This window comes from Macrobrachium rosenbergii, chromosome 16, assembly GCF_040412425.1.
Source record: "Macrobrachium rosenbergii isolate ZJJX-2024 chromosome 16, ASM4041242v1, whole genome shotgun sequence".
NCBI lineage: Eukaryota > Metazoa > Arthropoda > Malacostraca > Decapoda > Palaemonidae > Macrobrachium > Macrobrachium rosenbergii.
Genome location: NC_089756.1, coordinates 22099931 through 22126313, shown reverse-complemented (window position 1 = coordinate 22126313; position 26383 = coordinate 22099931). Strand labels below are relative to the sequence as shown.

The following is a 26383-nucleotide window of genomic DNA, read 5'->3' as shown; positions in this document are numbered from 1 at the left end:
CCATAAAACAAATGTTGATCATGTCATGACATTAATCACCAAATTATATCCTTTCAACTTCAAAAGATCGCATCTCATACAAGTGTATTTCTTTTTCAGGAGGTCAAGAGGGGGAGATGAAAATATGTATGCGCAAATATATAAGCACATTACTGCCAGAGGTATACATCGCATATACCAATAAGATAGTGACTGAGGGAAATGTAATTATATATATAGTTATATATATATATATATATATATATATATATATATATATATATATATATATATATATATATATATATATATATATATATATCAGTATAGATCATGTTAGCACCGCTAACTTTGCAACGTGATTAAAAACCTAAATGACCTCCCCTTTTCGCAGGTAACTAATCCCTACCCAAGGAAATGACTCCCCTATCATAGATGACTATTTCCCTCCCCCAGAAAATTACTTCTCCCCTAGGGGAGAATTCCCTACCTCCAAGATGAATCCTCCTCCCCTAGGAAACGTATCCCCCTTCCTCCACGAGATGACTCCCCTTCCCCTAGGAAATCTTGCTATTCCCCTTCCCCCACAAGATGACTCCTCCTCCCCTTTGAAACGTATTCCCTTTCCCCCATGAGATGACTCCTCCTCCCCTAGGAAACTTACTCCCCTACCTCCACGAGATGACTCCCTTTCCCCTAGGAAACCTCCTTACTATTTCCCTTCCCCCGCGAGATGACTCCTCCTGCCCTAGGAAATGTATTCCCTTTCCCCAGCCAGATGACTCCTTCCCCCCTAGGAAACCAAATCCCCTTCCCCCACGAGATGACTCCCTTTCACCTAGGAAACCTTGCTATTCCCCTTCCCCCTCGAGATGACTCCTCCTCCCCTCTGATACGTACTCCCTTTCCCCCATGAGATGACTCCTCCTCCCCTAGGAAACGTATTCCCCTTTCCCCGAAATGACCCCTCCTCCCCTAGGAAACTTATTCCCCTTCGCCCCGAGATGACTCCTCCTGCTCTGGGAAACGTATTCTCCTTCCCTCAAAAGACATCTTCCTTTTGAACAAGATGTTTCCCCCCTTTTCATTCCCTTAAAATGACTTATCTTCTCCTAGGAAGTGACTTTCCCTAACCCAAGAAATAATTCCCTCCCTAAGAGTAAGACTTCTGCCACTGAGGGTCATTAAAATGGGCTTAATCATCGCCGCTGGGTATTTCATCCATCACTCGGACGCTTCAATTTGTCCCGAGATTTTTTGTCTGCACCGCCAAACCCTCTCTCCACATGTCTTTTCTCCAGTTTCATCTTTTTTATCACTTCTGTCCCTTCGTTTTGAAGCTGGTATTTGTCAGTTTACGAAAACTCTGGCTGGTCGAGTACGACAGAACGCTGACAAATAAACATTTCGCCGTCTCGACCGAGACTGCGCTAGAACACTTCATTTTATGAATAAGTCCTCCTCTTAAAATCTGTTTAGCCAAATAATTAAACTTCTACAAAATATTTATATTAATGGTAACACCACAGATAAGTCGTAGGCCTTACGTGAAACAGGCTAAACTTTTTTTTATAATAGTCCCACGTACGTACATTCGTAAATAAATTTAAGAGCATATTACATTTAAAAGATAAATACCATTTAGCCCAACTGAGACCTTAAATTACGTTCATATTCCAATTTATGAACATTAAATTACGTACGTAACACGTTTTAGGCTTATTAAATTACACTCACAACGGTTTAAGCTTATTATATTACAGTCATACCCAGTTTAAACGTACTATATTACGTTCCTAACCAGTTTAAGCGCACTGAATCACGTCCATTACCAACTGCTGGGCCCATTATATTACATTCCTATGACAGTTTTGTTCTATTACTTGTACCCATAGCCTGTTTAAGCGAGATAAAAAAAACTACATTCCCTAACCCCAGCTGCAACCATGAGATTCGCAACACAGCTTAGGCCTATTAAACTGCAATCATAACCTGTACAAGCTCATTAAATTACATCCATAACAGACATTCGAAACACAAATTAGGCCTTTTAAATTACATTCATGATAAAGTTTTAGTCTATTAAAGTACACTCATGAACCCGTTTAGGTTCATTAAATTACATCTGTAACGCTCTCTGGCCGCATTAAAATACAAACGTAATCTAATTGCAAGAGAACAATGGTGATACTTTCAGATATCCGCAGGAATCAACAAGAAAGATGTCTTTATGTAATGTACAGCCAAGCTTTCAGACACTTCTATTAGTTTTCCATTCCACAGTAACCATGACAGCGTCACCCCAGTTAGCGCGCATTTGATTCGAAAATATCCCCCGTCAAAGTCGGTATTCCCCTCCTGTATATAACAAAGGTCTACATTGAGTAAGAACCTAAATATGTGGCTTTTTGTGTAAGTTCGAGAACGCTGCTGAATTACAACAACGATGCAATACAAAACGTGGGTACTGACGCTCGTAGCGATTAAATTGGAATTGCTATATCCGAACGCCTCATACAGTAACAAATCACCTATTGAGCACAACTACACATACGAGAATGTATATAAATCGTGCACTGATGACACAAGGTATTGGAAAACCAGAACTTTTAACCACACAGCGCTCAGACTATTCCACAACTTGCCCCAAAGAGACCAGACTTAGAGACGTTCAGTTAAAAATCAAATCCCGTAACGAGACCCATTGAGCGAGTTATTAAAGTCAACAATATACCGTAACTGACAACTTACGGGGGGTCGCCTGGTAGAAAAATGACTACGACAATACGACTGTCCTCCAGCTACGTGTTTAGCTTTTCATGACTATTGCGCACCTGAATGAATGATTGAAATGTTGCAAATAACTAAAGAACACTTTGCAAAAAGTATCATGGTAACGGTTGCATTGTCTGTGGCCGAGGGAGATAAAGTCGAGAGAACGAATGGGAATTCCACAGTAATAAGTCTACCAAACTTGACATAATCTAACTTTGCTTCACCCAATGTTGCACAACTTAACCTTAATTTAACCAACATTACCTTTCAAGAACTTAAGCAAATACTTTCCACGTCTGTGGCCGAGGGAGATAAAGTCGAGAGAACGAATGGGTATTCCACAGTAATAAGTCTACCAAACTTGACATAATCTAACTTTGCTTCACCCAATGTTGCACAACTTAACCTTAATCTAACCAACATTACCTTTCAAGAACTTAAGCAAATACTTTCCACGTATGTATGTATATATATATATATATATATATATATATATATATATATATATATATATATATATATATATATATATACATATATCACACGGCACACTGACTCACCTATAGTTGTATAAACGCTGAGCGAGTACATAAGAGCTGCGCTGAAGGACCAGGTCTCTTTCGGATACACGCCCCTGTATCCTTTGGTCTTAATCAGGGGCACCACAAACTCCTGGTACTCCTGTAAGGCCACCACGACCTCCTCGCGCCACTGGGTCTCCTCCAGAACGTTGAGGCGAAGGGTGACGTTCCAGAGACGATGGACCATTTGCTCCCGAAGATCCTTAGCCGTTTCCTCCGGCGTATCGTCGCCCATCTCTCCCTCAATAACCCTGAAGGCGAACGCGCCCAGGATGTTGTAGGCAACAACGAGGCCGCAGACGCCCACCTGGGAAATATCGTTATTACTCTAAATGAGCGAACTTTCTTATTGGTCTTAACACAGACCATTAAATCTAAACTGCGAAAGCAAGCGCCTAATGTATTGACCATACGCAACCTATTGCTTTATCAACCGATATTCTCCACCAAAGTACTGTTTTGTATCAACAGAATCATTCGAAATGTAGTTTAAACTTTTAATTAATAATAATAATGTCTTAAACGCGACCATCAAGTATATGTAACTATGAATTAACCTGATCAGCTGGCCCGATTAGTCTTAACGTTTTAATAATAATAATAATAATAATAATAATAATAATAATAATAATAATAATAATAATAATAATAATAATAATATGGTAATTTTCTGCCAAAATATATCTGTATCAAAATTTAAAGATTTCGATGGCCAGATCAGTTCTGTTAACCAATATGTGAGTTTACGTTCTACAGTACTTTTAGATTTTGAAAAAAATTAGCAATTCAGTCTTCAATGTATTACCCATTGCGATAATAACACTAACAAGCCGATTCGATTTCGTTATACCTATCCTTACCTGAGTGAAGAGGAAAGCAATCAGGCGCCTGCAGGCGTCCTTCAGAATGTTCTTGAACGTAGACGTTTGGCGATTTCCCTCGGCGGCGCCCCTTCGTTGTCCTCTCGCCTGCCTCTCGTATACCATACGAGCGTAGGCCGTCTGCATGGTGACGGCCCGGTAAGGAAAGCTCGGTTTCCTACGGGAGTTGCGTCTCACTTCGAAAGTGTCATTCTCTTTGACACACACGACAACGTGATTTAGTTCTTTGACTCAACTTTCTTGGAAAGCAAGTCTCTGAATGCATGTTTTCTGACATCACTACTTCGTACGCATGAATGACAGCATTCCCTGATTGCTTCGTCCGAAAAATTATGAAGTGAAATCACTTCGATGTCACTGCTTCCCGTAAGTGCTAGCGACTAATGGCGTAACTCGTTTGATGTCACTTTTCCTACAAGCTAACTTTTAATGACGTTACTCTTCTGATGTCACCTCTCCTCACTAGCACTCTTTGCATCACTATTAACAATAAATATCAATGATTTATAGCTTCACTTTTCTCTACATATCATAATCGGTGACGTCACTTAACTTACATTGCCAGAAAGTAAGGGTGGCTAATTATATAATTTATATTTTCTTTAGTACCAGGCAACATCCTTCTTCACACATCACTCTTATTAAGCACTACTGATTAACATCACTCCCCTGACGTCACGTCACGAGAGATTATTGATATGATACTCTTGCATTACCCATAAGAGAGAAAAATAAATCAGTTGTAACATTTATGACAAAAGTCCCAATAAGTTTGTCTTATCGAATGACGTCACTTCATGCTTTGATGGATTACTAAACACGAACACTTTAGAACGCCATCATCCTTGATTAGGCCTATATCAGATTACAATTTTTTGACAAATAAAATGTTGGGGAAAGCCTATACGACAGAAAGTTCATTGACATAATACTTAGCCTAACACATTATATATATATATATATATATATATATATATATATATATATATATATATATATATATATATATATATATGAAACCATTCCTCTGGGTCGTTTATTGATGATTAGAAGTCCAATGAAAACGGTCAGTATAATTAAAAGGAAAAGGATTGTAAAAAGCGACAATGTAGGCCTAGACGGGGAGTCGGCTGTTAATGTTACATATCGGTTATTCCTTATAATCGTGGAGATTCACTGTTAGTGTCATTTTTTAATAACAAATATCTCAACATTATGAGAAAGATTAAATTTTCTTAGCTAACGTTGTTCGCCCCCTATCTCACGTAATGATTTAGGAAACTCTTGTACAAATGTTAACAATCAAATTTCCCATTAGCCTGTTCATTGAAATTTTAAATCACCTTGCTACTTCTTTCGTTCACTACGTTAACAAAAATCCTTTTAGTATTTTCAATCATCGGGCTCTCCGGAAAAAAAAAAAAAATTACACAATCCACGACCGAGTACCGAGCAACCGAAACCACAGAAGCGTACCTATCACTTCCACTGCTCAACAGATACTGACTTCACTGAGTTCACTCGACTGTGAGCGACTCTCGACTGTCACTTGCTCGAGCCATTAGACCTATAGTCACCTAACTCCTCATCTCGCTGAATGGGTAACAAGAGTTTGTCTTTAAATATTTAAAAAGAAAAAAAAAATTCAAGACGAGCATAACCCTCAAAATTCTCTTAAATACAACGTATTTTTACCTGCGGTACTCTACTATTTCATGTGAAACGTTATCCTTAACACAATGAGTCTCATTTATAGTGAGATCGGTAGAGTAGTAGATGCCATTTTTTATTATGTTGGACATCCTAAGCTCGATAACTAAGCTGCTAATTGCCAAACGTGTATTTTCAAACACTGGTCAAGCTGCCGAAAACTTTTCAATACCTTAAATCTCGGCAAAGAAATCGTGGGTTAAATTTGATTTTACCCCAGCATTTTCTTTTGCAGATAAGAGAATGCGAAAAAGCTAAGGTTATGGTCAAAACACATACTGTACACACACACACACGCGCGCGCGCAATATTATGTATATATATATATATATATATATATATATATATATATATATATATATATATATATATGATGTTTAATCTATAAATATTAGGAAGAGGGGAATACCTGGAATGTGTTTCGATACACTGCTGATGAAATTAATTATATCTTAGTTTAACCAGACCACTGAGCTGATTAACAGCCCTCCTAGGGCTGGCCCGAAGGATTAGATTTATTTTTACGTGGCTAAGAACCAATTGGTTACCTAGCAACGGGACCTACAGCTTATTGTGGAATCCGAACCACATTATAGCGAGAAATGAATTTCTATCACCAGAAACAAATTCCTCTTGTTCTTCACTGGCCGGTCGAAGATTCGAGCTTTGTGTAAGCTTATGGAGCACCAAATGTTTAAGTTTTCTGCACAGGGGGCTCACCCACGATCTTAGTTAAGGTATGAATGCAGCAATGACTATATGTTAAGTTTTCTGGAGCCACCAGTATTAGGAGAAACAATTTCATGATAAAAGTGACGTTAATTTCGACCTTTAAAAAAATAAGTTATTTCCCAAATATCTTACACCGGGCCTATGGCCATTTGTGCATGAAATTATATTGGTGTCGTTCGAGTTTTTTTATTGTTTTTTTTTTATCACCCTTTTGGATGCATTACTTCGAAGTCACCAACTATGCAGTATATAAGTAACCCCTCTGCTTATCACCATTATTATGGCAGTTACTTGTGGAATACCTATTTAGGCATGACAGAATCGAATATAGAATTTAGGCCAAAGGTCAAGCGCTGGAACCTATAAGATCATTCAGCGCTGAAAGGGAAATTGACAGCAGGAAGGTCTGAAAGGTGTAACAAGAGTAAAACCTCGCAGTTACAATATGATCTATTGTTTGAGAGGGTGGAGAGTCAGAGGAAGAAAGAGAGTATGAACCGAGGCACAGTAAAAGGAATCAAAGAGGTTGCAGCTAGGGGCAGAGGGAACGCTGCAAAAACCCGTAAGTAGTGCCTACAGTGCACCATGCGAGGTGCACTGACGGAACTACCCCCTACGGGATTATGGGATATTTAGACATCATACATGTTGCCGATATCTTAAACTGAGTGATAAATGTAGTGTAATGTGCAGTTAAGTTCAGGTTAAAAATTTTATGGCTATACTATATAGTCTGTGTTACGTAATCAGAAGAGTAGAGTCCTGAAGGATCTATTAAGTAACGGGGTTGCTATGTAGTCAGATCTTGCCTTTACAAAGCTGGAAGTGAAATACATTTTCTTCTATGTCTCGTCTTGGTTCCCTTCTAGTTTTCTGTAAAAGAAAACTATTGAGATGGCTATTTGTCTGTCCGTCCGCACTTTTTCTGTCCGCCCTCTGATCTTAAAAACTACTGAGGCTAGAGGGCTGTAAATTAGAATGTTGATCATCCACCCTCCAATCAACAAACATACCAAACTGCAGCCCTCAAGCCTCAGTAGTTTTTATTTTATTTAAGGGTAAAGTTAGCCATGATCGTGCGTCTGGCACCGCTATATGTGCCAACAACACATACGCCCACCGGGCCGTGGCTGAAAGTTTCGTGGGCCGCGGCTGAGAGTTTCTTGCGATGTGGCTGAGAGTTTCATGCAGCCTTACACGCTGTATAGAAAACTCGACTGCCGATTAAACTTCGGCGCATATTTTACTTGTTTTCCTATGTCGTCACTACCATTTCTCTTATTTTCTGGGCCTCCCTTATAGTCTTCCTCTTGCAACTTTCCTGTCTGATAAACTATTCATCCTTTATCATCACAGGTCCAAACCATGTAAATGATAAGGAGATCGGTTTTAAACACACATCTTGTAGGATTTGAAAACTTTTATTAGGTTAAGATTCGAGCCTATATATGTATATAAAATATGCAAATACAGTTGGCTTCACTGTAAAGATTAAGTTCGGTAATGGTACTCTAATTCCATTATAAAGTGAGGCAAAACAATGCAGTTCCACATTATTCAGTTTATGGTTAAAAATTGGCAAAAACTCCCACTGATAACCTCGACAGACAACATAAAATTCTCTTACGCTGAACATTCAACAGAGGCCACCCGTGACATACAAGGCACCAATGGCCACAGTGACCCTGTAATTAGCAGGGCCAATGAGCAGCTCGACAATATAAGGACTCCTTATGCTGTTTATTGACATACTTGTCTCCTCCCACCTTCCAGGTGTGCCACCGAAATTCACTCTAATAGCCTCCCCTCTCTGCTGTCTGACGACCACCTGAAAAAGATTAGACTAGACGATAATACTACGTCTTTCCTTCATACTTGCGTGACTTTTAAAGAAGTTATATTCTAGGTTGTTACCTCCGTCAGAAAAATAAAAATATGCATAGTGAAAGCCCACTTACCATAAATTCTCGAACAGTGGCACTTGGATAAACGATTCCCTCGAAACTACGTAGGTGGGATACTGATATGCAGGTGGTGTTTCCCAAAGGGGCTGCCATTCGCTTAGGATATATTAACCTGGCTTCTTCGCCTACTTCTAGAACAGCGTGTACATGACGTCCTCTGCCTGCTTATAAGACACAATAACATTACATGTAATTTGGACGCGAGATAAATATTACTCAGTTAAACGTGCCACACGTAAGTAACAGTGAACGTCAACAAGAGCATGATACTATTCAAATAGGTAGCTAATATACTCAGCAAAAGAATTCTATGTGACTGGCAATTTCAAAGACTTATATGAGTATGGATCTCACCGTGGCTTTCTTCCACAATCCAACTGGGATTGAGTGACTTAAATTCACAAAGCTGAGGATCAGTGTCACACCTTATAATTACATCCGGTCCCCTTACGGGTTTTGGATTGAAGATGTTCACAAAAGGATTTAGGGGATGCGTTATGTTGAAATACCATTCTGTCTGCCGACAAAACCTAAGCGGAAAGTAAAAAAAGGTCATAGCGTTGACTACTAGATATGACAAAAGCATAAAAATAATGTACCTCAATTTTAAGATTTATATATGAACAAAATGTGTGACAGTAACTGGGCATCAAGTTACTGAGCAACTCTTTCCTTGGATGCCTCAAGTTACCTAAGCTTGTTTTTGCTAGTAGTCACTAACTGCAATTTGTGGCATTTTAGGCCGTTGCATGGAAACATGCTCGATTTGAACATGATAATGGGAGTGATTATGATGTCTTAAACTTCATATGGAATTAACATACTTCATAGTTTAGCAATACTGCTCTGCAGAAACTGTAGCTGTTTCAACAGTGAGTCAAACCATGGCATAAGAATATCTATAAAAAACTAAAAAGGGGTTCTTGTTACCTATAAAATTCAGGTCTAATTCCAAATAAGCACGTTCTTAAAATATCCATCATAGTTAGCAAATATAATTCTTGACCATCACTCGAGGAAGTGTCTTCAGGCTTGTGACTGACATTTGAGGCCAGCTGTACTTTATCTACAGTTTGTGATGAAGCAGAAAGAGTCCACATTGCCGTTTGTGATTCTGAAATATTTACTGTTGGTTTCGTAACTTTGGCCTCAACAGCTTGGGTAAGATTCTCGGTGCTTGGCTCGGGAAAGCTTCCTGCTTGTTTCTTTAGTCTGCGAGAAAGCACGACATTGGTCGTAGCGTAACCTAAAGGAAAATAAGCAGAATAAATAAATTATCTATATCTAGGATTGCTAACAGTGGATGAGTGGGAATATTATGGTTACGCGATTAGAAGTTCATGATAGTTTTCAGGAATGAATCAAGAGGGTACAGATTTTATCATTTACTTATTTCACACATGTAAAGGACAAAATATAATCCATTACAATGGAGAAATAGTTTTAAAAACCTCAATCAATATGCCAGTTCAGATAAATCTATTGTATGTAATCTTAGCATTTTACTTCCTGGCAAAGTTGATAGCATATACAAGAAATATTTCAAGCACTGAAATACCACCAAAGAAGCTCACCACAAAGTCCTGGGTACTGAAGAGAACACGAGGTACCTGGAGGGCAAGAGGAACAAGGATCACCGGGCAGGTACGCTTGGGAGAATATGATATTTCCTCCGGGGCCATAATCACAGGTGTAAAGTTTCCTCCACCAAACACCTTGTCTGTACATAGTAAATCCGCAACCGACCACGTAGGAATTGTACCATATCATCTGGGTGTAGTGGCCAATGGCAGGTGTATATCTATTGAAATATTAAGATAATGCAATTAAGTTCACCTATTACATTCCTTTTTTCGTCATTGTTGATTAAAAATCATGATGCTGTTCAGACATTCCACTATTTTATATCACACCAAGAGATAATGTATTAACTCCTATGCATACATAAGGACCTTTCAGGATGAAAGATTAAGTTGGTGAAGCCGAATGTCATTTGTGTCCAGAACTTTTCATACAGTGGGCTAATGAGCTTTTTCATAAAAACCTGTCAAATCCAAAACAGCTGGGCTCAATCTACTAACAAGATAAATAAACAGCACCACACATTACAACTAAAAACTAGCCAAATCTTGATGTGGCATTAAATTGCAATACTGAAATTATTAGTCGTTTTTATGGTAATTAGTGTGTTACTTATCTCCCAAGACCCTTATGAATGCAGAGCACCTTGAATCTTTGTCTACTACTGTATTCACCTATTTGATTTAAATTAGAGTACCTACTGATATGGTCGAATATAATTTGGGTTAAATACATCCACTTCATTGTACCAAGTGTTGATAACAACTGACCATTCAGCGGTATTGTCTCGTTTCATCTGGGCACTTGTGAACAGGTTTTGTCCAACACCAAACCTTGCTGAAGAAATAAATGAGTAAATTAATAAAAAATGAATGAAATTGGTATAAAGCAAGAGGCAGAAAGACCTAACATATACTACTGCAGTAAAACGAATGGTGAATTAGAGATATTACCATAATAGCAACATTTAATGCAAGTAATGGCGTTTGAAGCCATACATTTAAGAAATATAGAAAATTATTGAATGAATCATACAAAACCTTGTTCTACAAAGCCAAACAAATGTAGGTGTCCTTGTTTCCTGTGATCTCAGCTGGACACTGGAGCGAAGGTCTATTTATCTTATTGTAACCAAAACTGTTATAGTTGGTCAGCGGGAGCTGTAAAATCTTTCCTACAAACCTATAATCCCCGTCATTATGATTTTTATATACTATCTACATAATACTATCTTGACTCCAAGAAGTCTTGTTCTTTTACATGGAAACAATTTTGAAGAGCAACTTGAAAAAGTACAGATATGCTGTAGTACCTAAGCAAATGGCTCCACACCACTGCAGCAGAACTCAAGGAAAACAATGACAAGAATGGCATATTTGTACTGAAGCATATGATGATTAAAAACATGACATACCGACTTAAATATAAATACTGTTTCAGAAAAGGTTCAAACTTTTCTTTGCCCAAAGGGCATCGAAATCTTTTAGTTAGGCTACACACTCAACCCAAACGCTGGATGCCTAAGGAAGTGGAAATGAAACACCTAAAAGCCATTGCCACAGTGAATACAGTACTGCGTGAAAAGCAATGCAAAAGCCAAAGCACACACACCCAAAATGAATGCATCATGCCCTTCTACTTGAACCTCAAGTGATTCTTCAACAACAGAAGCACACGAATCTAGAATTATGTTTGCATCCTTTACAAACATGGATACTTTGATGTCTAACTCTTCCTTGCCAACTCTACCTAGTACTTCCTTGATAGGAGTCTACCTGGGGAACTCGCTAAGAAGAGTCAAGTCAATCAACTGTTTCCATTCTGCTGAAGAACCCTGACAAGAAATCCTGAACCCTTTATTGTCATTCCACTGTTATTTGTACAGGCTACTTCCAAGTCCGGTGTCACAAAAATGTTTGTCCTTGGATGTTAACTCTAGAGAACAATCAGAGATGACGAAAACGGGAGGCGTGTGGAGAATGGAACCTAGTTTTTGTCTCAGTGATGCAATTTACTCAACTCAATACACTGGTCCATCCCAAACCCTTTTAGTATTTTTCAAATAGTCCCTCCAGTAAACTGGATGCATCCAAAAATACCAGAAAGCTATTTCAAAATCCAACTTTTCCATAGTGCTGAATAAAATATTACAAGTAAAAATAAAAATTTACAGCACATATTGTTACAGATCACTAAGAGCAGATATCAGGTAAGGAAAAAAAAAAGATAGTTTAATGAAAAACCACATGCTTCCCGTGAATGTGCGTTCAAGAGTGGAATAACTGGACTGGTAACTCTCAGTAGAAAGGGAATGCCTTAATAAATAAATGCTGATTGTTGATTCAAGAATTTAGCACAACTTAGAACACTTAAATTTGAAGGTTTCATTACTGTGCACTGGTAACCAGTAATTAAAAAAATGGATGCAGTTTTCACTGGTAAACTGCCAGGGCATAAAAATTAAATCTCCAGACTCTTTGGCTGCAGCTATAATCAGTCCTAAGACAGGAAGGGACTATATTCTTTGACCAGTATGACTGACAAGGGGAGCCTTTAACCATTAGGACCCATAAGCCTATGTTATACTATGAAGTATCTCAATATTTTACTTTATGATACATAAAGGACTCAGACTGGTTATGCTGGATGTTTCTGAGGGCCTCTGCCTCCTTGGCCAGTTATGAATTAGCAACCTAAATTAAGGAAGGTTAGTTTTGGATGTAACCTATATCTGTAACAAAGTCACATGATAACGCTTTCATAATTCAAAGATAATATTATACGCATCAGCCCCCTTGATAAAAGCCACAGGGAAAGATTTCCTTATAAATGATGAAATAAAAATAGAGTGTCTGAGGGCTCTATACATTACTCACATACACGACGACAGGCTGAGCATTCATGCATAAAAATGCACTGGTCCGCATGGCTTTGGGCAACTCGTGCCAATTCCTCATCCCACTCCTGCAGTTAAGAAACTGATACATTAACCGGATAATAACTAAATCCGTACATCATCTTTTAAGTCCATAACTTACTTCTCTACAGAAAAATTATAACTTCTTTTGTTTCCATTAACCAAGTATTTTCTTCATGGCCTATCTGAGAATATCTGCTAAATTTCTGAGAGCTACTGTAGACAGGGCGGGGAGGGCGGGGTTAAGAATATGTTTTTGATTAAAAACTCTTAAAAAAAAACTTAATACATCCTACCCTAACCTATAGCATTGTGCCTTGACATGGCATGGATGGTCCTCCCCTCCCCGCCTATAAAGATTTTTTTATATTTTCGGACATTTCTGAGATGTTGTATATCCAAGGTCTGCAGTCAACTCATTTCTGTTAAAATTCACATGGAAGTTGTCTCTAATATTACACATTATCTCATGAAGGGACAGCCTAATATTGCCAATGATTTAAAAGAACCTTACCATGAGCATCATATTTGCCGCTGGCGGCTGCGGCCCTGGAGAACCTCTCCTCTCCTGACCTGTCGCTACTCTTGACCTCAGTCGATTGTGCTCTGATACGATAAAGGCAGCTTCCTCGGGACGTACAACTACAGACACCACTTGATTTCCGCAATCTGGCCCGGTACCTTCATGCAGACAGAGAGTGTGCAAGGGCGTAAAACTGCAGTAGGGTGACCCGTTTTCCCCTCTGGTTCTATCTAACAACACCAAGAGTAACAAAATCATGACCAGCTTGTGCTTATAAAGTAAAAGATGTAACACTGTTATTAACTGGCATTAACCACGCCCTTTCGATAACACGGCATAAGGAGTGGTAGCTGAATTATTGGTCGTTTTAAACAAATACACCCACGAACAAGAACAGTAACTCGTCAGTGAACCTGTGTAAACACCCATCTTTACAGGACTAAAAAAAAAAAAAAAACTAGTACAAAGGCTGTAAAATACCCACAACAGGGATTTCAACACTTAAAAAAGACGATGAAATGTATATTTTTTTTTATTCAAGCGTACCTTAATAATCTTTGCTGAGAATACCAGTATTTGTATAGAGATGTCCGTAGAGAATAGTCAGTTTTATTTTCCTTTCTCATCGATAAAGTTAACGTTTGTTAGGAATGATTAACATGTCAAGTAAATGGTCAGCCTTAAACGGTTTTGATTAAGTAGTGCACGATCATCTGATAGTTCTATACCTGATCACGCTAGTTTTTTAATCCATTGTCGCAAAAATTCTAGTTATTGTTTTGTGTTGAGGTAGTTACGAAACTCCCAGCATTGACAATTTTAATGTTAAAATTAAAAGGCAGGTATTCATAATCTACGTATCAATGGCGCTAATCATTTTATTCAGAACGAGTGACCTTGAATTTCCTTATGATATCAATATCCTATTTTCGTATGTTCAGTCACTGTAGCACGAATAGAAACATTACTAATGCCATTTGTGAAGCTTTGATGAATAAAAATTTACTTATGTAATAATAATGAAAATCTACCCAGCTCTCATAGTGAAATACGTAAAATATTAAAATTTATAATAAAGTATATGGTTTATTGTGATGAGCGTACCACCAATGATGGAGCCAAAAGAGGCTTATATTGTCACAGGCCGAACTGATTGATGCTATATGTGGGCAACTTTCTCATTTCAGTGAGCAGACTTTATACTTTTCAACATGTAGCATTTAAAATATCCTTTTCCAGTCACGTACATTTAGAAAATTACCCTTGGAAGCTTACAGCCAACCTAGATTTACTCAGATTCTTTAGGCTTTTGCTAACTCTTTTCATCTGGGTAGTTCAAGAATTTTCAAGAAAATGCCCACAAAATTGGCATCATGAATGTAAATTCTAGTATGACACATTAAAAATTTTGTAATCGTAATTTTGCTGAAATTATATAACCTTGTATTACTCCAGACACTGCAGAATCAGAATTTAAGAGTTGCATTCGTCAAAGCTGAATTATCAGTTCATTTATTTAAGATAGTCGCTACTCCTAAAATCTGTGGATGTATTACAAAACACACATTTCTATGATAATCTATTCTACTGAACAAATGTATGTTCACATTTTCATTGTCATAGAAGTAAAGTACACGATATTTTGAAAAACTAATTAAATAAAAATGGAGCTAAATTTTTATTTTTGGTGATGAAACAACCCAGATCTTTACTCTTAATTCTTTGGATAAATTCATAAGTGTGCACCCAAATGTACTTACAGCACCCTTTAGAATGTAACGACGATGTTGGGTTGGTTTAGGTTAACTTGGCCTTATACCAGCACTGGGCCTTGCCTTCAGACGACGTGCGATTGATTAGACGCAAGAGGAACGAACTGAATATAGAATTTAGGCCAAAGGCCAAGCACTGGGACCAGTGAGGTCATTCAGCGCTGAAACGGAAATTGACAGTAAAAGTTTGAAAGGTGTAACAGGAGGAAGACCTCGCAGTTGCACTATGAATCAATTCTTAGGAGAGGATGGAAAGTAAAATGGAAGAAAGAGAACATGAAAGCAGGTCCATTAGAAGAAAAGGGGTTGGAGCTAGGGGCCGAAGGCACGCTGCAAAGAACCCTAAGCAATGCCTACAGTGCACCACATGAGGTGCACTGACGGCAGTAACCCCCTTCAGGGGAAAGCAAGAGGTAACTTAATTCTTTGTCTCCCATTCCTTCTTCCAAGTACTTGAATTATACATTTTTTTTATTTTATGATCTCCATTTTTCCCTGTATGCCCACGTAAAATCCATAAGGACCACTTTATCATCGCCGGTACCCTTATTACTGCATCCATGTACTTTCCCTTCTTCCTGATTGACAGACCCACACGTAATTTTTACTGTGATTTTTTACTTTCACCCTCTCCAGTAAACAGGTATTAGCCATTTCACTTACAAAATTCCCGATCTCGCAAGCGCACACTTGTTCTTCTTCAGCGAGCTAACTAGATTCAAAAACTTTTTATAATTGTACAACACCTGCGTTTTACACCTTTCCGTTTTTATGTACCTTAACGAAAACCATATTTAAACCTTGAATTACTAATTCTGCTCTTGGACAGTACAAGCATATAAAGAATTTATTCGTCAAAGTATTCCATGATCTGTAAACGCATACAGGGTAACCTTCAGTTTTGACTTTTTGTTCCAAAGAAAAGTGATTATCATTAAGTAGTTTAACCCAACCAGAATCAAAATGAGACAAAATTAAATATTTAATTTAGGCTATGAAGCCCAGGCCTCTCTCGGGATGAGTCAAAAGGTTGGTCTTCAGTTCTAAAATTTATATTCAGTACAGCAATAAAATCTTATCTTTGGGAAATATGCAGAAATTGTCTTCCTAAAACTCATTTTTGGACATTCACATGAGGTCACAATGGCCTGCATGGATTACGTATCCATAAATAGCCATAGATCAAATGGGTGTGATCAGTGACAAGATCGAATGAAGTGCAATTTGACATTCTAACTGCTCTGATTCTTCAAATTTCATCACTCCATAAGGTTTTAAAGAGCAGCTGCTACTTACGCTACTAGACTATCTTTAACTCCCCTCAGTCTTAGGTACAATGCTCCATGATATTTAGAACCCTTACCCAAACTCCAGGAAAGGAGTGGGACTTTCCATTCCATCCAGCTGATAGTTTGCCGATGCTCAAGTTGCAATAGTTAACCACTACAGTAGCTTGTCGATCTGGTTACAATGCTAAGCACTGGGCACTTCACCCTTCCAGTGCCAAGAGATGTAGTTGGGCCAAAAGTAAGAGTGCGACCAAATGTAAAGTAAAAGGCTTAAATATGGGTGCAACAAATCGCAAGTAATGCCTACATTGCAATGTTAGCACTTGTTCTGATTGTGTGCAAGTAGTGCAATATAGGTAAAAACGAGTGCAATATCTTTTACGAGTACTAGGGTGCAACAAAAAAATCCAAATTCAAATTATTTCTCATTGTAAATCTTGTAGTCCTGTTTTCAGAAATGTGACCATGGTTTTCTACGGTTACCCATTTTGCTTTTCTACTTTGCTGCAATAAGAATCCCATCACAGAAAGTTTCCGACCTGTTACAATGTTAATTGACACGATGTACCAATAAACACCATATTGGGTAAACGGTTCTGACTGAATAACATCTTCAGAATGCCAAACTAAATCATTTTTACAACACTGACACCAACTTGACCGCATGCAACTTGTAAGTACAATCAGCTAGAGGTCACTGTTTACTGGCGGCCGAGAGGCCTACACTGAACCTAGATATGTAACCTTCAATAACACAGACCTTTCAAAGAGCAGAAATACAAACAAAACTTTTCTAAGGTTTATTAGTGTTACATTCAATTTTTAATCCCTTTCATAAATGAATACACAGTGCATAATGATTCAGATACAGAACTGGAAAATTTTATGAAACTAGCTCGTTTGCGCACTACATGCACTGCTCTGTCTATCTACCCTGGCCGCAGCATAGGGTGGACAAACAGGTCTGCAGGAGGGTGGATGTTTCCCATAACCTTCCATTCCCCTACCAGCTTCAAGCAGAAAACTGGTTTACAGGGGGTGGGTGGCTGAATGTCTCCCCTTGTGTCATCTGGGGGAGGACGAATAAGAACCACTCGGATACCATTCACTGGAATAAGCTATCCTTGATAATGAAGTGGGACTTGAGCTGCCTCTTTTGAAAATGCAACCTGCAAACATGAAATTATTTTCAGTAATTGTATGACTACAACATCGAGCTCATACATCTAGAATATCAGACAGGCAGGGAATTCATCAAGAATCAGTATAAATTTTTAGCGAACCCTCCCATATTTTCATCACCAACATACAAATTAACAAATATGAAAGCTCTCACAGCCATTCTTTAACTTACCTCAGCAAAAAATTTAATCCAGTCTGATGACCTTCAAGCTGTAAAGTAAGGAATTTCATTATGAAGAGGGAAATTAAATTAAAAAAGCCCAATGCTAATGTATTTATCAGCTTAGTGCAATCACCATTATTAAATTTGCGTTGGTGTATGAAGACCGTCACGTGTATCATCATGACATTGGAAAGGTATGATCAAATATCAAGAATCAACAATATATAACAATAATAATCAGCAATGAGCAACCTTGTTTCACATCAACATTCATATAAAATAATGTACATTACTTACCAGCTGTCTATAATTTAAACCTTGTGGACACAACTGGGCTTAATTCTACTTCAATCTCATGCTGCAAAGAAAATATGGAAACTTAAAAACACAAGTAAGGCAAGCAGACTCTTTAAACTATACAGCGTTTTCAGATTTGTGCAATCACCAATTTTATTTGCGTTGGATTGTCTGAAGACCGTCACGATATCATCACATGTCAATAGAGCAGCTTAAAAAAAAAAATTAAATAATAATAATTACCTGACCACAATACTGCTTCATTACTCCTTGCATACTTTGAACACTTCAACCACCAGTAATCCCATAATGGCTGTCTCGAAATTCATCCTGGATTTCTGTAAGAGGCCAAACATATCCAGTAATCTCTTTCCAAATATGGTCTTCATTAGATTTATGCACTTAAAAAGTCAGGTGTAAGTTTTTCTTCAGTAAAATACTGTACAGGTTTCGAGTTTCAGTCATCATAGTCATTGGGAAGATTTGAAATTTAAATAAACCATTTAGTGTAGTAGTGCTGACAAGACATTACCTTGTGCAAAGCATAAGTCTCTCTGATTATACTATTCATTTGAAATCTAGAATTCAACAGTAATACAGTATTAATTCAATAATTGTAAGACATAAATAAGACATTTAAGTCTTTCTCACTCATACTGACATGAGGTTGTCACTTGGAAACAATCATGGAAAAGTCAATTATCATGGTTGGAATGGCTTTCAATTTCAATAATCCAGAAAATGAGTACAACTTAAATTACAATTCTTTATCAAAACTGCCACTGGCAAGAATATTTTTGGGTAATGCCAAAGTGGCTATTCAAAGGGAACCATAATTCCCTTAAGAATGTTTAAGAATCAAAATCCTCTAGAAAACCCTCACTTCGATTTCAAAATGTATTGAAAAATATCAAGTCATGACAATAGGACAATGCAGTGGCATAACAATACAGACAACTTTACAAATATTTAATCATATACCTAAAAAATTCCTAATGCATTAAAAAGAACAGCTTAAAACACTTACACATTAAAGATTGTATCGTAACAATGCTCTGGCCAAAATATTTTCACCTATCACATCAGATACTCCCATACCCCATTTTACAATAAAAGGATAAAAACCAGGTATAAATGTCTAGGAGAATTAGTAATTTTTCAATACTCACGGGTGTGCAACTCCGGTGAAATTACTGTTATGAACAAACTGGCTCTGCAGGTCCATAGCCTAAGTTAGTTTGAAGTACTTTAAGGGAAGCAAACACTTCTTGCTGTGCACACACCTGTACCTGAGGAAACAATATTTTATTGCCAAGGACATGAGGACCTAATTTACATCAAACCAGTTAAAAGACTTCAGCTAAAAATATAATCAATGCTATATCATAGTCTGGTTAATATATTTCATCATTTTAAACTACCAAAAATGCTTCTACAATGTTAGTCTGTATAGGGTTTTAGGTTTGGCATGAACAACTCTGTCGCAAACAAATCTGATTTTGCTTGTACAGTAAGAGCAAGTAACTTGAAACTAAACCCACTAAAAACTAACTTGCCACATACATGTTTCAATAAAAAGCAATTTAACTAATATACAGTCACAGTGCTTACCTTGCAAAACAAACTCCTTGCTATTTTGCTGAAGTGACATCAAGACCCTGCAGAGAATTATACAAATCAGTTTCCTAACTATTTGTTTCAACTAAATCACCTATTTAGAAGTTTCAGCGATAGATGAATGTGGTTTAAAGTATAAATCATTACTTTCATATATGTAAGTGATCATCACTTAGTACTTAGGCTCATTCCCTGCTTAACCCACTAAGGTTATAATTTACATTAACTTGTGCACTACACTTAATCTTACTGGTAATGTCCAGCGTTTCTTCTTGGGATCAAGCTTCACTGACACCAACTTGGCTAAGCAACATCTTACTTTTACCTCTACAAGAAAACTTGGGGAAAGCCCAAGTGACTAATATTATAATTGTAGCCTTGTTAAACTCATTTAGTCAATGATGTATGCTATGCTAATGCTGCTACATTAAATGGAGGAACAAACCTTTATGGCAGGTGTTAATGCAAGCTCATCCAAGCACAAGTCTTGACAACCTGCAGAATAATTGAGAATCATTACACAATGCAAAAATTATAAGAGCTAACAAATACTCTTAATCTATAAACATCTCATGAATGGCTAAAAATCGAGTTTGTACACTGAAACCAATATTCAACCTTCTTTTAAGATATCTTGTATGCATAATCCAAAAGTGATATCTACAGATTGATACCGCTCATGACACACATGCAAATTTTTCTACCACTTTTTTTGCTGCCCATTTACCCAAAAAAGAATAACTGGGGGATGAAAAGGGAAATTTTACATTAAGGCTGCTGATCAAAATTTCAACAAGAAACAAGAATTACGAGATTATAAAACTTCATTTACCTAGCCACTTCTAAATTTGCTTTTGCTTGGCTTTGTCTCAATTCTGGTCTCTCTTATACAAAATGTATTCATCATTATATATAGATGCTCTACTTTTACTGCTGAAACCAAAAATTAACTCAAAACCTGAGCCTGATTCTACTGCTCAGACCTTAAAATAATTTTATCTAATTACAGTAATAATATAACTTTCCAAAAGGGCACTTTACTATCATGGCAAGTATGTCTGCCAAATTTATAACCCAACGCCTATTCATAATCTGATTGATCGTAATTCATGTCACACAGAATCTGGTATGCTGAGATGATACTGTACATATACTAGTAATCTAATAAATGAGTGTTCTTGAATCTCCCAACCATGTCCAAATCCTATGATTTTAAAATTCAGCAATCCAAGGCTATGCTCTATATCACTAAAAAATAAAATTTAAGAAATTCTTTTAAAACTATGCCTTCATTTCAAAATGCACCAAACAGTATATAAACACTTCTGCGATCCATAGTACTAATAGTTACTAATGTCAAAACAAAAGCTTGGTGGGGTGCGTACTTAACTTCCATACAATTCTATAGACATTTAAATTGATAAGTTTCCAGATGCAAGATTTCACAGCACAGATAGGTGGGATTAAATCTAGCTTTGTGCCTAGTGATTCAAACTGTTAAGACCTGAGGAGTTGTGAAAATAATGAAGGGAGTAAAGAGATTTTTATCTGACTTGCATGTAATTTGGTTCCGTACCTGGTAAGCTTCCTCAAGAAGCACTAAACGTAGGCTTGACACATCACTGTTAGAAATTGTTGACAATTTGCATTACTGACCTGAAACTTTGCATCCATACAGTTTTCTTTCTCCATGCCTGTACATATACACAATGCACCAACAAAAGTATGTATTCAATACAACACGTCTGTATAGAATTGTATGCAAGTGGCCCACGATTTTGTTTAGACAAGCACAAAAGTCGTGTATAAGTTTTTCAAGGAAAGCAAGAAAAAGAATGCAAGACTAGGCAAATCGGCAAGAATGCAAGAAAAGTTTCAGCAATAGATGAATATGGTTTAAAGTATAAATCATTACTTTCATATAGGCAAGTGATCATCACTTACTACTTGGGCTCATTCTCGGCTTAACCCACTATGGTTATCGTTTACAATAACCTGTGCACTACACTAGCGTTGTCCAGCGTTCCTTGGGAGCAAGCTTCACCAATTACAACTTGGCTAAGCAACATCTTACTTTTAACTCTACTAGAAAATTTGGGGAAAGCCCAAGTGACTAATATTATGACTGACACCTCGTGAAACTCATTTAGTCAATGATGTATGCTAAACTAATGCTGCTACATTAAATGGAGGAACAAACCTTGATGGTGTTAACGCAAGCTCATCCAGGCAGTCTCTGGAACCTGCAAAATAAGAGAGAATCATTACACAATGCAACCAGTATAGGAGCTAACAAAATTTTCTGAATCTTTAACCATCTTACGAATGACTAAAAATTGAGTTTATATATATTTTAACATATTTTAATCACCTTTATATCTTGTATGCATAACAGCAAAGTAATATCTATGGATAGATACCACTCTGAATCGCATGCAAATTTTTCTACCCATTTTCACTGCCCAATTACCCTTACAAGAATAACTGGGGGATGAAATGGGAAATTTCACATTAAGGATGCTGATCAGAAGTTCAACAGGAAACAAAGTTAAGAGATGATAAAACTTCATTTTTCTGGTCACTTCTAAAATTTGCTATTGCAGTCAAGGATGTGCTATTCAAATAGTGTGCAACAGCTTCAAAATTAAACACTGGATAATATTAACATATTCAAGGTTACTATAATCCTTAAAAATTTGTTATACAAAATCTATTCATCAGTTCATTGATTTAATTCTACTGCTGAAACCAAAAATTAACTCAAAACCTAAACCTGGTTCGTCCAATAAATACTATACATTCTTACCAATCAAGTTCTTGTCTTCAGGCATGTTGCACAGGACTGCTAACACAGCACCTACAATAATTTCATACCATTAATAGGATAGCATTCCATAAGAACAGCTTACTATTATGGCACATAGGTCAGCCATATCTATAATCAATGCCAATTCATAGTCTGGTTAATTGTGATTCATCATGTCAAACCAAATCTGGTATGTTGAGGTGTATTCTTATAACTCTCGACCACGTTCAAATCCAATCATCTACTGTATACTAAATTTAATTCTAAAATTCAACAATCCAAGGCTATACTTCACAGTACTAAATCCAAAGTACTTACCATACACAGATGCATGTCCAATGAAAATGCCAAACCTGAAAATCCAAAAAGAACCACCATTAAAGATGCAACCTTCAGCAACCATTCATTACACCGCCACTCACATTTATCAGGAGCATCATCGTTTCATGGAAATCAATATCGCAAGATATAGTTCATCATTTTACAGGGTACTAGTAATATTATACAACACTGCATCTCTTAGAATGTAACTTTGTATTTACAATACCAGTATACATATTAACCGGAACATCATTTAGCATTTATTTATGGCCAACCTGCACTGGTTTCTAAATATCTTCAACATAGAAGTGTCAAAAATACTTTATTTACAGCCATAAGTTGGCTACTATATGTAATGTTTGTTTCCTTGCCTAGTTGGATCTAAGCTTTCTGTAATATGCCAACTACTATATAAAGTACATTCACAGAGAAAAATGCATGTGTTACTTCACCTACGATATTACAGGAACAAATCTTTGTACAAAATATTAATTTGGCTAACCATTCTTCACTCCCTTGCAACCAGCTCATGTTAAGTCTCCAATTTTAACTTTGTAGCCAGCCTATGAACTGGTCATTCTAAGCCATGTGGCATGCTCAAGAGTACTTTGCACTGAATTAAACAAGATTCTCTCCCAGTTCCATCTTTTCATTACCATCCAGTTCTTTGGAAACTTTTACAGCAAAGGCTATAATGTACTAGGGAGCATGATGGTTGTGTTCAAAACACCATAGCTTACTGGCGAAAGTGGCTAGCCTAAGCCCCACGCATAAGGTTAACAATGTTGCATATGAGTCACAGGTTACTACTTAGGAATCCTGTTGGGCTAAATTTAGGGTAGGCTACTGCAATAAATGAAGATTAAGTTATAAAGTTGTAAATTTTAGTTTTCATATTGACAATTTTGATAAGACTAAATTTGCCAAGCTCTTGGAGCCCCTTAAGAATAAGTTCCACTGAGGGGGGAAAAAACAAACCTGGCCTTTTGGAGCAAATGCAGAGTAGGGACTACTAGTAGCGGGTCACAAATTACACAGGGTGGGGTCATGGGTAAAGGCTGCTGTAGGCTATGAAGGCATTTCAGAGGGAATACGAACTAACTGGCCTCACCTTAATGCCCACTGTCCTTACCTGGCCTAGGGAAGGGGAGCCTACCTCCAATGGACCCCCTTCAGTTAAGTAATGCCTCATATACTGTTCATTTCCAGTCTGAACATCCCTACTCTATTATCTTTCAAATCTTCATAAAAGAGGAAAAATACATTCTACACATGTAATTCTTGCAAAATAGTATTTATCACAATAAAAAATAAAATACATGTAAATAACTGAGGACTTTTTCTAAGTTTCAATTTTGTGAAATACACAATTAGGGACATTTGATCCTCCAGGGGCTAGTACTAAACACGGCCAGTGTAGCCTAGATGGATCACTGTTCCGCCGTGTTTGGTACCAGCCCTCACGTGGAATTGGGGTTCGGACCAGAAACTACTTTCACCCATGCATCTCACACTGCACTCTACCCCATACCATATTTCAATGTTGGCTTTTTTGTGTTGTGCCTTCCAAATCTGCTTAAAATGCTTGGCACAAGTCATACTAAAATCTTTAAAAAATTTACCGTTACCGAGCTATTTACCGTCTTCCAAGCTTTTGAGTTCAATCCCGTGGGCCTGGTACCAAAAACGGTCCTCATGGGGGTTACTGTATTCACCGGCGACTCTACCCACCTCCATATTGGCCTAGGTTAGCCTAAGCCAGGTCTTCCAGTATAACAAACAGCGTTTCAACACCTTAATTAACCAAGGAAACCTAGTGGCCGACATAAAATGACTATGCAACCAAGTGGACATGGTTACGCCTTGCCAACGGCACTTGTTGACTATGTCGATTGCCATCGTTTCAAAATGCAGACCTCTACCGACAACAACGGAATTCAGAAGAATAATTACATTGCATATTCAAGCGTTACGTGATAGGCGGCAAGTTCTTTTAACTACTAAGAGTGGCCTCCCCTGCACAGCTATGCGGTAATCCAACAAAGCCTAACACTAAAATTCCCGTCTGGGATGTTCATTGCGGATACACCCTACCTGCCGGTAAGACGTTATACTATAGCCTACCAGATGTAATTACCACGTTCAAACACTGACTTTGAAATAACTGGAATAGAAAACCTTTGCACGTCATATTGGGAAACTTCTAATCTATTTTTACATACAAACATGAAGGGTATAACTACCGATGGCAGGACACGTGGTCTTGATCAGAGATGCTGGAAGAGGAACCATCTTAACGCGGTCTTGCCTCATCTGCGGGAGACGGGAGAATGAGGGTGAATGATCGCCGGGTTGTTCCAACATTGATCATCAGCGTGGTTCTTCTTCTCTCGGGTTTATTGTTGTGATATAATTAATTACATTGAGACATTGAAAGGGAACAGTGGTTCCGTAGTAATGCAAGAAGTTAAAAAATTTACACAAAAATAATAATAAAATCGGGATAAGCTTATTATATTTCGTGAAAATAACGACTGTTTATGTAACGGCTCTCTGTTCTGTTGGTGTGATTCCAATATTTTCGCTGAGACATTAAAAGAGCACAGTGGTTGCATAGTTATGCTAGAAATTACCAAATCACACAAAAATAATGATTAAATCGAGGTTAACCACTTATATTGGGTGAAAATGACGACTGTCTATGTAACGGCTCGATACTATAATCGGTCAACGTTCCTTCGACTTTGCTATTTCCATTATTAAACATTAGCTATCATATTTTGCCAATTCTTTGAGATTACAGGTCTGTAAAGAATCTTTGCTTTCCAGTTGTTAACTGGAACAAATAGCTTATGAAGATACAAACAGTGAAATACTGAAGCACAAGCAAGTTGCGTGTGTTCTAGAATACGTCAGCCAGGAATTGCCAGCTGTTTAATCTACGTGATATATATTCATCACGTTCCATATTTTCATGATTCAGTTACACACACACACACACACACACACACACACACACACACACACACACACACACACACACATATATATATATATATATATATATTATATTGTGTGTGCGTGTGTTTACAAATCTAGGGTGGTGTCATGAAGGATACAAGAGCGAGCTGGGAAATTGGATGAAAAAGGGTTCCCACATCCAACCCCGACCCCAGAGAAAGCCCTTCAAAAAATGAAATGTTTCATAGACATTTTATGACTAGAGTTGAAGTATATTTGAACATATATAAGGTGTGGTGTCAAGTTCATTATTTTACTGCCAAATTTGGATG

At 37.5% G+C, this 26383-nt stretch overlaps 2 protein-coding genes across 5 annotated transcripts in view; both read right to left on the bottom strand.

The window, feature by feature from the left end:
• The window catches only part of LOC136847176 (TWiK family of potassium channels protein 18-like), a 90451-nt gene extending 84672 nt beyond the window's left edge, over positions 1–5779 (bottom strand). Inside the window, exons 1-3 of one of the 4 annotated variants that reach the window (XM_067118599.1) lie at positions 5693–5779; positions 4196–4922; positions 3315–3642 (exon numbers count right to left, since the gene is read on the bottom strand). In XM_067118599.1, the coding sequence (XP_066974700.1) occupies positions 3315–3642; positions 4196–4342 (475 nt within the window). In that variant the 5' untranslated portion in view covers positions 4343–4922; positions 5693–5779. Of the gene's footprint in view, positions 1–3314; positions 3643–4195; positions 5072–5665 lie in introns of all 4 variants that reach the window. The other 3 variants (XM_067118598.1, XM_067118601.1, XM_067118600.1) reach the window with 3 other exon arrangements.
• Positions 5780–8060: 2281 nt separating this feature from the next.
• LOC136847175 (uncharacterized) lies at positions 8061–14139 on the bottom strand. Its single transcript, XM_067118597.1, has 8 exons — positions 13635–14139; positions 13080–13167; positions 10905–11040; positions 10197–10423; positions 9553–9868; positions 8977–9152; positions 8617–8783; positions 8061–8486 (listed from the first exon to the last, which is right to left on the bottom strand). The coding sequence occupies exons 1-8, from the start codon at positions 13899–13901 to the stop codon at positions 8295–8297; spliced, it is 1569 nt and encodes a 522-aa protein (XP_066974698.1). The 5' UTR covers positions 13902–14139; the 3' UTR covers positions 8061–8294.
• Between the last annotated feature and the right edge of the window lie 12244 nt (positions 14140–26383).

Bases quoted from the DNA above. Each gene is read 5' to 3' on its own strand.
- LOC136847175 (XM_067118597.1), bottom strand. From the start codon at position 13,901: ATGATTTTGTTACTCTTGGTGTTGTTAGATAGAACCAGAGGGGAAAAC. The intron at 13,168-13,634 runs GTAAGGTTCTTT...TCTTAACTGCAG, and splicing joins CGGCAAATATGATGCTCATG to GAGTGGGATGAGGAATTGGC. The intron at 9,153-9,552 runs GTAACAAGAACC...CTTTCCGCTTAG, and splicing joins ATTAGACCTGAATTTTATAG to GTTTTGTCGGCAGACAGAAT.